The sequence below is a fragment of the Schistocerca nitens genome, chromosome 3 (assembly GCF_023898315.1).
Source record: "Schistocerca nitens isolate TAMUIC-IGC-003100 chromosome 3, iqSchNite1.1, whole genome shotgun sequence".
Classification (NCBI taxonomy): Eukaryota; Metazoa; Arthropoda; class Insecta; order Orthoptera; family Acrididae; genus Schistocerca; species Schistocerca nitens.
In genome coordinates, this window is record NC_064616.1 from 782,915,940 (window position 1) to 782,930,675 (window position 14,736).

The following is a 14,736-nucleotide window of genomic DNA, read 5'->3' on the forward strand; positions in this document are numbered from 1 at the left end:
TTATTTAGCAAATAACTTATTAAATAATGTAATGCCTCATTCTTCACTCATGTCTCAGTATCAGTCACTGCACACACTATACACACATTGTTTCATAACACTTCACTCACTTCACTGGGCAGTATGCTTAAAGATAGATATTAAACAAATAAATACTAGTGAACAAACAATTGGATGTGGCTAAGGAGCGGCTTTGATTTTAGGTATTATGTAGATCATGTCTTTGAATTGCTTATTATTGTTTAGATAGTAGTGTTTATTATCCGACCATCAATAAATTGGTAACTAAAAGGGTTATTAAAACTTAGAAAGCATAGATTAACTGAAGTTGAAGAGATAATATTCGCGGACAGTAGTAGGCTCATGAGGTTGTGATTTCGATATCTATGCTAGAAGCCAATAAAAATAAAAAAAGGTTTCGATATCGTTATATCGTGAAGTTTCGACTAGTCACTACTTCAGCGCCGCTAGGGTTCATCTTTGGTTTGTATGGTTTGTGTATTTCCAAAGTTTACGTTTGTCAAACTGTCAATCGTTAACGGCTGTCATGTTGAGGGTTACAGTTGTGTGGATGATGAAGTAGTGATCAGGTGTACTTTGTAATCTTTTGCTTGTTGTCGCCTATTGCTACATTGGCCTTATCTGAGTATCGATTGCAGGTGAAATCAGTTACAGTGTGTCAGGTTTGTAAATAAAAGTAACCGATTATTCATTTTTGACAACTCCAATTTCCCGAAAACATGATTTTGTATTAGGCAGCCATTGATGTGATAGAGATGTGATCTCGGCATTTTAGTTACATGTTGGTATGGAAGTTATGTTGTGGCCTATGTTGTATCACACGCCGCAACGATGGTAACACCTGCCGAGTTTCGGCACTACTGGTTTGCAAGTTTGTAGTCTTGTGTTATGCAAGGACGCCGAAACGCAAGGTGGCGGGGGGGGGGGGGGGGGGGAAGCAAGCTAGGTGCGCGCTACGTGTTTGGGGGGGGGGGGGGGGGGAAGCTAGGTGCGGTGGCGGCTGGGGCTAGAACTGGGGCTCGTGGTGTGGGTGGGGGGGGGGGTGGCGCGGTAGCCAGCCAGCCAGCCAGCCAGCCAGCCACCTACCTACCTACAATATTTCTAATATTTTGGAAGACAAGTGGCGACTTGTGAATAGCCATAAAATGGCAAAATATGTGTATATAGGGGGATGCCACCTCCACCCACACCCCCCTACCCTATCACCGAGCGAGGTGGCGCAGTGGCTAGCACACTGGACTCGCATTCGGGAGGACGACGGTTCAATCCCGTGTCCGGTCATCCTGATTTAGGTTTTCCGTGATTTCCCTAAATCGCTACAGGCAAATGCCGGGATGGTTCCTTTAAAAGGGCACGGCCGATTTCCTTCCCCATCCTTTCCTCACCCGAGCTTGCGCTCCGTCTCTAATGACCTCGTTGTCGACGGGACGTTAAACACGAATCTCCTCCTCCTCCTCTCCTCCTCTCCTACCCTACCCTACCCTACCCTACCCTACCCTACCCTACCCTACCCTACCCTACCCTCCTGTATTGGCGCCCTTGTGTGTGTGTGTGTGTGTGTGTGTGTGTGTGTGTGTGTGTGAGAGTGTGAGATCATTTAGTGCACAGTATCCATACTTGAGCAGTCAGAAGGGGTTTAAGGTGATTTTATAAAATTTCTGGTCACCAAGCCCTGGTCTGACTGCAGAAATATTAACGTTGAAGATTAGTGCGTAATGATATCAATCGTATAAGTAGACATAAAAAAGTTCCAGTTCTGATCCTGTTAAGAACCTGCATAATCATTGTGTTGAAAGAAAAATCCCTACCTTCATTGTATTTTTTTCCTTTCCCTGAGAACTTGTGGGGGGAGCCCGCACGGGTATGGGCACCCTTCGTAATGTGTTTGTGTTGAGAGATACAATGTTAATAATTCCAAATTTTTTAACATATGGTTTCATATAGGGTTTGTTGATTTTTGTTGCATGCTATATATACTTGAGCAGTCAGAAGACCTTAAAGGTGATTTTACAACATTTCTGGTCACTAATCCCTGGTCTGATTGCAAAAATAATAACTTTGAATATTAGTGCATAATGAAGCCAACCAAATAAGCAGTAATAAAAAAGTTCGTTCCGACCCTGTTAAAGACCTGTGTAATACCAACTTTTAAATCATTGTCTTGAAAGAAAAACACCTGACTACACTAAATTTTTTGCTTTCTCTAGGAGCTAGTGGGCCAGGGATGCCTCTCCCCCTTTCCCTCCCCCCTCAATCTACCTTGCCCCAAGTAGAGGTGCCATGGGGGGGGGGGGGGGGGAAGAGAGTGTGTGTTTGCTTGCTTGCTTATAGAGTGATATCAATATTAACTATTTTAGTTACATATATGTTTTGTTATTTTTTGTTGAAAGTTACATACATATTTGAGCAGTCATAGGAGCTTAGAGGTGATTTTACAACATTTCTGGTCACTGATCTCTAGTCTGACTGCAGAAATAGTAACTTTGAAGATTAGTGCATAATGATACCAACCGTATACTGAATCCTTTTGTGTTGCTAAAAATGCAGAAATGTAAATGTATATAATGAAAATAAAAAACAGTAAATCTTTCTGGAACTTGTTTTACTATAATACAGATGAACAGATATTTATAAATGAAGTCTGTTTGTCTGTGCATTCATAACAGCAGCTAATTCATTGCAGAAGTAGGATATTGCACAACTACTTTCATAATACACATATGAAGTGCGGTGTATTAATCTGAGATGATAATATGGTGGTAGATTTGCACTGAGAAGTGGGTTGGCTGGCTATGTAGCATCTGTTCTGAGCCAGACTTTAAAACAAAGAGAGCAAATGTGTGTGTGTGTGTGTGTGTGTGTGTGTGTGTGTGTGCAAGAATTAGTGGATCAGAGAGAGAGAGAGAGAGAGAGAGAGAGATAAGTGTTTTTTTAATCATCGGTAAATTTGTAACTAAAAGGATCATTAAAACTCTGAAAGTGTTAATCCATGGAAGATGAAGACTATTATGCTTAATTTTCCAGAATGAATGATGATTCTGAAATGGAGACAAATATTGTTGATGGTGCAGCAGCAAGATATGATTCCAATCTTGATGTTGGAACATACAGTCTGCTTCCAGATATAATATGGCCTCATACCACAGATATATCAGCATCTGATTTTGGGAAGGTAAGTATTTGTATTTATGGGATAGTAATTAATAACACAGTGTGTCTTATTGGTGAGTCAGTCATGAGCTTATGAAGCATTCACTTACTTTTATGTTAAAAGGTAACTTATCTGTGCATTACACATGGTATGCTTATTCATTCAGAGGGACATATATTTACACTGTGAAGCTTTCTTCAGCTCTTCATGATAATGGAGAATCCTGACTGATATAATGTAAATGAATGAGAGGTCAGGTCATGACTCACATTTAAGGCAATGTACCAAGAGGCAGGGGAAATATGGAAGCGTCCGATCCCACCCGTCTGCTTTGACCCATGACGTCACAAATATGGCGGAAACGACCATAAACCACGATTCCAATATGGCGCATATAAAGTCGTTACATACAAATTATGAGGACAAAAATACATCGAAAAATGAACACACACACGTTCCACAAAAAGCCTAACGACACTAACGGGACAAGCGCAGGAAATAGGAGGTTTTTGGGTGGGGACAAACTAAATACAAACAAATTTAGACACCCACCCCCATACAAAACCACGCAAAATGACGAAAAAAAACAGACATCACAAAACTCCCCAAGTACCACTAAACACAATATCACCTGGAATCGGACACTTCCCTTGACCTATATAGGTCAACAGCAGCTACCGATCTCATAAATTAGGACCTAACACTTCCCTTGACCTATATAGCTCAAAAACATCTCCCGATACCAATACCAACATTCACAGCCACACATTGGGATCGAACACTTCCCTTGACCTGCTAAACTTACGACATCTCCACATACAGCCGTCCCTGGTCCGAGACGCTGGAACTTTAAGTAAGCCTCATTTCTTCATGATATACTGAACATTTCACGACTTCATCCAAAAATCCGAATAGTTGAAGAAATTTTATTAGAGACAACGCACTGTCCCCCATCATAGCTGATAACTGAAAACTGTTGACCCTGTCAGTCATATCCATACCTACCGAAGACATAAAAAAGCAATTTACCAAAATTCACACACGACGCCACACTCGCAAACTAAACCAAAAACATCACCTAACACACCACCAGAGAGCACCACCGATCGCATCAAAACGACACCTACAAACACGCCACTCTCACAAACTAAATTCCGCGCCGTCTTGACGTCACACACCACAACAGCCTTACGTCACGGGTCAAAGCAGACGGGTGGGATCGTACACTTCGGTCGACCCAAGGCAGGTAAATATAATATGGATATGAGAGCAGTGTTTCTGAGCTTGATACTAAATTATTTGGCACAGTGATTAAGACACTGATCATATTAATATTCACAAGGAGCTGAGTATATGCTTCTATTGGAATGCTGAAATCTGTGTGACCTCTCAGTTATGCACGTATGTGAGGCAACAATGCTTGGTTTTACCCACATTGTAAGTGGAATGTAATAACATTCTTAATTTCAGAAAGTGTTGCTTTTTGTAGATGCCGCATGGAAATTTATTATCGAGAGCTAAAAATAGTACAGCAAGAAGAAGAAGAAGATAAAAAATGTTAACTGCAAGGTTGGAAAACTACATTTATATCTACTGTCATTTCACATATGTTGCTGGAGTACATGAATTCTAGTTTCCTTAGTTTTAAAGTGTAACCCTATTTGAATCACTTCATGATGATTTTCAAATGGCAGTGGTACAATTGTACCACTGTGCCTCGAGAGTGTCAAGTTACTTGAGGCAGAGTTGGATATGAAAAAAAATACTGTGTTCATTGCCACAGGTACGCATGAACCATTTTGAAAGTGGTGTAGTCCCGAGTCATGACTGTGCAATTTTCAGTTAAGAGAAGAAAATTCAAGAAATCTAGGTCTCTCAGGAAATATGTTGTGATGGCAAAAAAGAAAAAAGTATACAGGGGTATGAAACCATAAATATTATGTAGTCATCCAGTTGTGTGACTGAAGCCAAGTAAATACAAAGATCACTGTGTCACAGACCATGGAAATTGGAAGCAGAACATCTAATATTAAATGTTTCCGGGAGGATTTACTTATAAAGTTGGTTCTCTATTCAAACAGAACAAAATGCAAAGTTTTATTTTGTATATACACATACATATGTGTAAAGATTAAATAGTACATCATGAACTATTGAGATCTTTACTTTATCCCCAAATGAGAATCATTTGGTGAGAAACTGGCTTAAAAAAACACTTTGGAAGTTAGCCTGATTGACTCAGCAAACCCCTATTTCTGTCCCTTTATTAAAGGCAGTTGCTGCTGTGATGCATATGGCAATTGGGATTATTATGGGATCCCTCAGTCTGCAACCACATGATGCTGTGGACAGAGAGATTCTAACGCTTCTTCACACACATTCTCCACCTGTTCGTAATCTGTGCATACCTCAATGTGCATCATATTCTATGGTACTCTGCCTCAGGTGATGGGCTATTCTGGGCCTCTTGCTACTCAAAGATGTGGGTAGTTCAGTACAAAGAGAGCAGCAATGGCTCAAAGCTATTCACTGCCATCAATCTTTCATTATGGTTTCATGTGCTTTTTGCGCATTGTTCAATCTTGTGAGTTTGATGTCGTAGATTCAGTATCGTCAATGTAAAAGCTAGTGGTGTATGACCATATGTCATATTTCAACAGTGTGTATTTAATGTTTTGACAAGAGGGTAGCTGTAAGATTTATTGGGTTCTCCTCTACATTTAAAGGTGGTGAAAAGTTTTGTGCTACTTTCATAAATGGGGAACATTAAATAATGTTTAAAGATGCTGCCACAGGTTTTCACACAAATATCATAGACATTACTCGGGCACCCATTAAAAAAACCCCTATACAATGCAAAATTAGGCTACGCGCTGACAACTACTTTTTTGATGTATTTGTAAGGTACTACGCTAAAATAAAGCACATCTGTTGTCGTATTTTGAGGCCTGTTGACTCCATTTATTGTTGCAAAGAATAAAGGTCATTTCACTGATTTTATTTGTTTTTACTTAAATTTCAAACTGTATCATGTGGTCCTCTATGCCTGGATGATCTTACTTTTTATGTTGTTATGTCATTTCTTTGCGCACATTTCCTTATCATGTAAGGTTAATACAGGGGATAGAGAACATTCAAAAAAGAGTAGTATGCTTAATCACAGGTTTTTTTATGTAAGTCGGATGACTTCAGACACACTCATCAGCACAGGTTATTGTAAGATTGTGAAACTATGCATGTGATATTTCTGATATCACAGGTGCTATTATGTAATGCAATGTGTACCAGTATTCTTTTATCACCTGAAGATAGTCAGAACATCGTAAGTAGTCGTGAAATAAATTTGGATGGAGAAAAGAAATCTCATTGTGTAGCTACTGCACATCTGCTTTTATTTTGAAAGCCAATTTATGACAGCTTTAATTAGAATTCATCTATGATTATACAAGAAGTGTAAGCATGCCAAGTTAGAGCAATACCCCATTCACAAGCATGAGAACAAAACTGCCATTGAAGACTGACAAAGGTACATTTTATGTACATAAATCAAAACACACCAATTACCAATCACTTGAGAAGAGAGATGCACCACATGAACATATTTGAACATTAAATGGCAGTCGGGTGTCATATTGGAGTTAAAATCATCTGGGCTGTTGGACCATGTCATATTTCTCCAAACAATTGATGTTTCGATCTCTCTTCTGGAATGTTCTTCAGGATCTTGTGGTGTCACCTTCTCTTATAAAGGGGAGTTTTCTTGCACTTGTGCTGGAGAAGTGGGATTATTGGGTAAAAAACCTTTGACTACCATTGGTGAGCCATTATCATCAGATAACAAGAGAAGCTTTCCTGTACTAATGCCAAAGAATGGGGTTATTGGCTAAAACTTCTGTGGCTACCTTTGGTGGGTCAACATCATTGGTTGGAAAGGGATTTCACACACATTTATGCTGGAGAACAGTTATGGGTTAAAATTCCTCCTGCTACTATTGGTGGGTCCACACCATTAACTTGAAGCAAAATGGACAGAGGTGCAAAGAATCGGTTCATTTGATACCTATAGTGAGTGGAATTAACTCGCCATCTTACTTTTTAGTAAGTCATTTGTCTGGAAAATTGAGACATCTAGTTGGAAAAACCAGTCCTTTTGTCAAAGATTCAAAACATTTTTTAGAAATGATATGCACAGTGAAGATAGCAGCTGACATTCTTGTTAGCTTTGATGCGACATCCTTATTTATACCAGTATCAGATACACTGAAGATCATAAGTGAGAGAGTTGCTCCAGATGTCTGTGACTTCATTGGGTTATGTCTTTGCTTGAGCTATTCTAAATGGAGTAGTGAATTCTATGAACAGTCTGACAGTCTTGCTATGGAACCATCCTTGTTGCTAGTAGCAGTTGACATTTTTATGGAATATTGTTGGCTCCTCTATGTGGATGACACATTTGATATATGGCCACTTGGCGAAGAAGAGCTTCGTGTGTTCCACAATTTCTTAAGAGGTACTCACCACAAAATCAATTTTATTTTGGAGGTTGAGAATGAGATCAGTCTCCTGTTTCTATATGTGTTGGTATATAGAAGATCTGACAATAGTCTAGGAAACAGTGTGTATAGAAAGCCTACTAACACACACAGGTATTTAGATGCCATTTCAGACCACTATCCAGCTCAGAAGCAAGCAGTGCTCGACACACTGTCTTCATGTGCATTCTGTATCAGCAACGACAACAGCTTGGAACTGGAGTTTGATTTTTTAAAGAAGACAATGAAGGCCAATGGCTATGGCGGTTTGTTCATAGCTGGGGCTTTTAAGTGAAATGTTAATTATAGTAATAGGAAGGATGAAGAACCTCCTCCTCAGTCTTACTGTTTGTCTCTGGGGTTTTACCATTTGTTTCTGGGCTTTTACCGTTTGTTTGTGGGACCACTGATTACCTAAGCAGAATTCTAAGGAAAAATGGTCTTCAGACCACTTTCTTCAGTATAAAAAAGAGAGAGAGAGAGAGAGAGGAAAAGACCTTTTCTGACAGAAAATGGATGCACCTGATTGCCCCCACAGTGTAGATGTCTATGAAATGATGTGTGGCTGCAGCAAAGTGTGTCTAGGTGGAACAGGGAGGGCTGTTAAAGAACATATTAAGGAACACATTAAACAAAGCATGAAGTTGGTGCTAGGGGAACAGCACAAGAACTATGACCTCGACATTGATTTCAATGATGTGCATGTGCTGGCTAAGGAAACCAACATTTATAGAAGAAAAGTTGATAAATAATGGAAATTTCTAAGAACACATGTAACTTCAGTAGAGGGGCTGGCTGTAGGCTTCAGGCAGTATCATGGCTCCCCACCATCAATGAAGTGAATATTCGTCTGCAGCGTGCGAGCAATATGAACAACATCCTGGAAACCATCTCTGCAGACATTTGAATAAACATTCACTATCTCGTGCTCTGCCCATTTCGCTCCCAGCCAATGGTGTGCACTGACTCATAGCAGCAAGAAGAATTTTAACCAGTAACTCTTCTCCAGCATATGGGAAATATATATGTCCATGTCTTGGCTCTTGGGGCTCTTGGTGAACTATTTTAGTAATATCACCCTTCTGAATCTGCTTACTGTGTTCATCCCCTGGTCTGCCTCTATGATTTTTACCACCCACACTTTCCTCCAGTACTAATTTGATGATCCCTTGACGTTTCAGAAAGTGTGCCATCATCCAATCCTTTCTTGTCAGGTTGTGCAACAATTTTCTTTTCTCCCCAGTTTTGTTCAGTACCTCTTCATTAATTACATGATCTACCATCCTAACCTTCAGCATTCTTCTGTAGCACCACATTTCAAAAGGTTGTATTCCCTTCTTGTCTAAATTGTTTATTATCCATGTTTCACTTCCATGCATGGTAACACTTCATACAAATACATGCAGAAAAGACGTTTTATCAATAAAGTGTATATTTGATGTTAACATATTTCGCTTCTTCAAAAACACATTTCTTGCCATTACCAGTCTACATTTTATATCCTCTCTACTTCAGCCATCATCAGTTATTCTGCTGCCCAAATAATGAAATGCATCTAATACCCTAAGTGTCTCATTTCCTAAGATAATTTCCTCACCATCACCAGATTTAATTCGACTACATTCCATTATCCTTGTTTTGCTTCTGTTGTTCACCTTATATCCCCCTTTCAAGATAGTGCCCACTCCATTCAGCCGCTCCAAGTCCTTTGCTGTCTCTGACAGAATTACTGTGTCGTCAGCAAAACTCATAGTTTTTGTTACTTCTCCCTAAACTGTAATCCCTAATTCAAAATTTCTTTCATTTCCTTTACTGCTTGCCCAATGTACAGATTGAATAACATTGGCGATAGGCTAGAACCCTGTCTCACTGCCTTCTCAACCATTGTTTCCCTTTTATGCCTCCCAACTCGTATAACTGCCTAAATAGCCTTTTGCTCCTGGTATTTTACCCCTGCTACCTTCAGAACTTCAAAGAGAGTGTTCCAGTCAACATTGTCGAAAGCTTTTTGTAAATCTATAAATATTATAAATGTAGATTTCCTTTTCCTTAACCTATCCTCTAACCCAAGTTGTAGGGTCAGTACTGACTTACGTGTTCTTACATTTGTCTGAAATCCAAACTGATCTTCCACAAGGTTGGCTTCTACCAATTTATCCATTCTTCTCCAGATCTTTCCACTATACAGCCTTCTTTTGTGATTTGTAGATGAAGAATTAGTGATGATTAATTTAAACTCTGTGCAAAATTCTACCTGGTGGCTTCCACTTTCATTCCTTTCCCCTGATCCATATTCACCAACTGTTTTTCTTTCTCTTCCTTTTCCTTCTGTCAAATACCAGTCCCCCATCACAGTTAAATTTTCGTCCTCTTCAACTATGTTTAAATAATTTCTTTCATTTCATCATACATTTCTTCAATGTCTTCATCTGTGAAGGTATTTGGCATATAAACTTGTATGAATTCTGCATTACTTGTCTATTGTAGATGCCAAAGTTTTTCATATGGATAGGTCCTGTAATAATTTTAAAAATGGCAGACATTTTAATTGTATTTTCACTTGCGTGTAATTTTGGTTTTTGCATTCTTCAGGTTATAATTTTAATTTAAAATATTTTTTAATTTGAATTTAATTTTAGTCTGTATTAAACCAAGTTTCAGTGATAAACAAACTACACAGTATACAATTTCTCAATTACGGCTAAAGAAATGTAATGGGATTAATTTCAGGTTGCAGATTATGAAATTCTGAGACAGTATTATAAAAAGAAATGTTGCGTAAAATAAACATACTGCAGTTAACAGGTAGTTCAAAATTACCATTCCATATTACCACAATCTACTGTAAGAAACATCACCAAACAAATTTTTGTAGGAAATTGTGTTTATGATAAGGGGGATGGGTTGGGAATGATGAACTAAACACATCAGAAGATGAGCCTGTTGAAAGTGGCTCACAGAAGAATCTGAACTGAGGTATGGAGGACATTAAAGGGGAGCAAATATTGACTTCAGATATGAAGCATTGATTTTTATTGTAAATCGTTTATGGTAAATGAGTCTAAATTTTAATTTAATTACTTCAATTAAATTTTGTAAAGTTGTTTAGTGTGGCCTAAGTCATTTGTGGAAGGAAGAACTTTAGTCAATTATTCATATTGCTAATGAACATAGATGAAACTGCAGACATTTATCTTTTAATCCTCTAATAGTGGATATAACAATGAGGCAGTTATTTAATTTGTGTGTGATAATCTTTACTCTGATGTGAATTTTAAGCACTTACCACCATACTGACAGTTTTGGTATGTCATGGCAGAACTTCTGTGTAGAATCATCTAAGACTATGATATTTCAATAGGTAAATACTGTGCTATTCTTGAGGTACAAACTACATGCAAGACTGTTTGTGCTGTGTCATATAATTCTATGACTGGCAGAGTTGCACCGGCACACAACATGAAAAAGTACTAACAGGAGGAACAAATGTGAGGGGTAGTCATAAAGTTGTAATTATGCTTTTTGTAGCCGTCTGTATTGGCTTCTAAAAACTGCAACATTTCCACATATGCTGGAAATGAATTAACATGATACTCCACTTTATCAATGGGCTACACCATTTTCTTTTGGCTTCCTTAATGGAGTGCAAGAGTATAAATTGGAAGAGAGTGGTCATCAGGTATGTCTTAATATCCCCAAACCTATGGAAGGATTTCCAGAAAGTGAAGCTACGACTAAAACGGCTCACAACAGGCCTAGCAGTAGATGGGTAACTGTAAAATCGAAGGGGAGCGCTTACAAACATATTAACAATAAACATAGGCAGGACTTTGTGTTACCATTAAATAACAAATATTATTCGCTTCAAAACACAGATGACTTTGAAACTGTATCAGCACACTCATCTGATAAGGTGGTGCAGGACTCTCAAAACTTAGCGAACAGCCAAGTAAGGTATAAGAAAAAACGTAAAATCAAGATTTATTCAGACAGTTACGCCAGAGGATTAGCAGCTATGTTAACGGAAAGCGGACCTCGTGTGATTAACGAGTTTGAAATAGAAGGTACCATTAAATCAGGAGCTGGTTTACGAGATGTTTCAACACCAATAAAGAAAGAAAGCACAGTCCTCGTGGACAGAGACTTTGTAGTGGTAATGGCCGGAGCAAACGACATCAGCAGAAACGAAAGGAAGATTGCTACTTCGACACTGAAGAAGACTCTCGGAATGTTAACCCACACCAACGTGATTGTTGTTAATGTGCCTTATCGACATGATTTGCCCCAGTGGTCATGTGTGAATAAGGAAGTGGAGCAGACAAACAAGGAGTACAAAGCTATCTGCAAGCACTTTAAGAATGTTTCCTTAATTAACACCAGTAGTTGTAGCAGAGAATGGCATACCAAGCATGGTCAACATTTCAGTTATCTAGGTAAACGTGTTTTAAGTGATACAATTATTGGAATAGTATTGGATAAGCTAGAGAAGGAAAAAAGACCAGTAATGTGTTTGGATTATGTTTCAACTGAGATGACAAAAAACTTGTGTGCATAGACCAGGTTGGGTGTTCTAGTAACATAAGGACACAACCTGGTCAACTTTCATGCAGTAACAGTAGGTCATGTCAACTAAGAGAATATGCAAAAAAAGACATGCCTAAAGTAGAGTTTAAAATATGCTACCTCAATATTCAGGGCATGGCAGATAAAAACTTAATTGTCAACGAATTTTCAAATGAACACGTGATATATATTCTATGTTTAAGTGAACATTGGTGTAAAGAGGATGAGCTTGGGTACAAAGTATTGGATGATTACACACTACTTAGTTGCTATTGCAGAAAACAGCACTTACGTGGTGGGGTAGCAATATATGCAAAAACACCTCTTGCACCAAACTGTGGCAGGATAGATCTCAATACCCTTTGTGATGAAATGCATTTTGAAATGTCAGGTCTAGTAATTGAGAGCCTTAAGCTAATGGTAGTAGTAGTGTACAGGCCACCTCGTGGTGACCCCCATATCTTTCTGGAGAAACTTGAGGAACTCTTAATGTACATATGTATACCGAAATGGAAAAAATACAATGTTGTCATTGGAGGGGATATCAATTCAAGTTTTGATGTCCTGCAGGACAGAAAAACTGTGACAGAGCTCAAAAATATGCTTCGACAATTTAACCTGTACTATGTTAACTGCAAACCTACCAGAGGCTCATCCTGTGTAGACAATATATTTACAAATATTAAGAGAACTTGTATGTCCACTGATGTAATTAGTTTCCCTTTCTCAGACCATGATGCAGTATATCTTAGTCTTAATAATGTAACTTCAGACTGCAGCAAACCAGAAACTAAAACTGTGATTACTAGACCAGTGAGCAGAGAGAGTATGGATAGATTTAGACATGCCCTCACTTATTTCAGTTGGGACACATGTTTTATTAGGCTTCAACACTGTTCAGCTGATATTGTATTCACAAAGTTTTTCTCCGTCTTTTTAAATGTATTTGAAAATAACATCCCTCTGAAAAAATGTACAGTGAATATTAGTAGTAGTTACAAGAAAAGGAAAACGAAGGAATGGTATACTCCACAGTTAGGGCAACTGAAAAATACTGTTATGCTGTATTCTAGTCTGTACAAAACCAGTAAATCAGAACTGTATAAAGACCTTTATGCTAAAGCTAAATGCAAGTATAGGAAGGCAATAAATGAAGCAAAGAAACTGCATAACATAGTAAACATTGAAAAATCTAATAATAAATGGAAGAAAGCCTGGAGTGTAATACACTCCATTGCACACACTAAACACAAAGAGGAAATTGCCATTACCCCAGAAGAATTTAATAAATATTGCATTCAGTCCATTGAAGAAATTAGTAGTTCAATAATGAAACCACCTGAAAATGCACTTAGTATTATGGACAGCTGCTTTGAAAAGCTTCCCCCAAGCACCTTCACTTTCACAGAAGTGAGCCCAAAAAATATCCTAAAAATAGTGAAAAATTTCAAACCTCCAGTTAGTGTTGATTACTATGATATGTCATGTAATTTGTTGAAAGATGTTATTGATTGTGTGATTTATCCTTTAACCTTTTGTGTTAACAGATGTCTAGTTGAAAGTAAGTTCCCCGACATACTAAAAATTTCTAGCGTTGTGCCCATATACAAAAAGGGGAAAAGAACTGTCCTGCTAGTTACAGACCTATATCCATAACCCCAGTGTTTTCAAAAATTTTAGAAACTATTATGTATGAGCAAGTTAGTGCCTACTTGGGTAAACTAAATATAATTAGTGATAAACAGTTTGGATTTAGGAAAGGTAAATCCACAACGGATGCAATGGACTCCCTCGTAAAATTAGTCCTAGATGTGTTCGAGGCTAGGGACTATGCCCAGGCCACATTTTGTGACCTGAGCAGAGCCTTGGCTGTGTAGAGCATGACACTGTGCTGAATAAGCTAGTTTACTATGGTTTTGATGACAACAGTATAAATATGTTCAAGTCTTTTCTAGAGAACTGTCAACAAATTGTGTGCATTGGTAGGGAGAAATCAAATTTGGTTAATGTTAGGTACGGAGTGCCTCAAGGGTTGGTGCTTGGACCTTTACTGTTTATACTAATGATTAATGACCTGCCCTTATTCATAAATTCTCATACAATATTGTATGCTGATGATACAACTTTTCTACATAAAAGCTCTGATCTAGGTACTCTGAAAACACTGACCGAAAATACCCTTGCTCAGTCCTCATTATGGTTCAAAGCTAATGGCTTCTTGCTAAATCAAAACAAAACCCAGACACTTTACTTTAGCCTCAAAGAGATTCCTAACTACCAGGAATTAAGAACAGTTAAATTTTTAGGTGTTACTATTGACAATAAATTGATGTGGGAACCACACATTAAAAATATATTGGCTAGGCTTTCAAGAGTTATTTATCTAATTAGAAATTTAAAAAGACATGTTCCCAATGACTATGTGAGATCAGCATATTTTGCCTTCTTCCAAAGCATCATCTCTTATGA

General features: G+C 38.2%; 1 protein-coding gene across 3 annotated transcripts in view; it reads left to right on the forward strand.

The window, feature by feature from the left end:
- The first annotated feature begins 478 nt into the window (after window positions 1-478).
- The window catches only part of LOC126248795 (uncharacterized), a 119,221-nt gene continuing 104,963 nt past the window's right edge, over window positions 479-14,736 (forward strand). For all 3 annotated transcript variants that reach the window (XM_049950185.1, XM_049950181.1, XM_049950182.1), the window contains exons 1-2: window positions 479-683; window positions 3,046-3,193. In XM_049950185.1, coding sequence (XP_049806142.1) covers window positions 3,047-3,193 — 147 coding nt within the window. In that variant the 5' untranslated portion in view covers window positions 479-683; window position 3,046. The remainder of the gene's footprint in view (window positions 684-3,045; window positions 3,194-14,736) is intronic.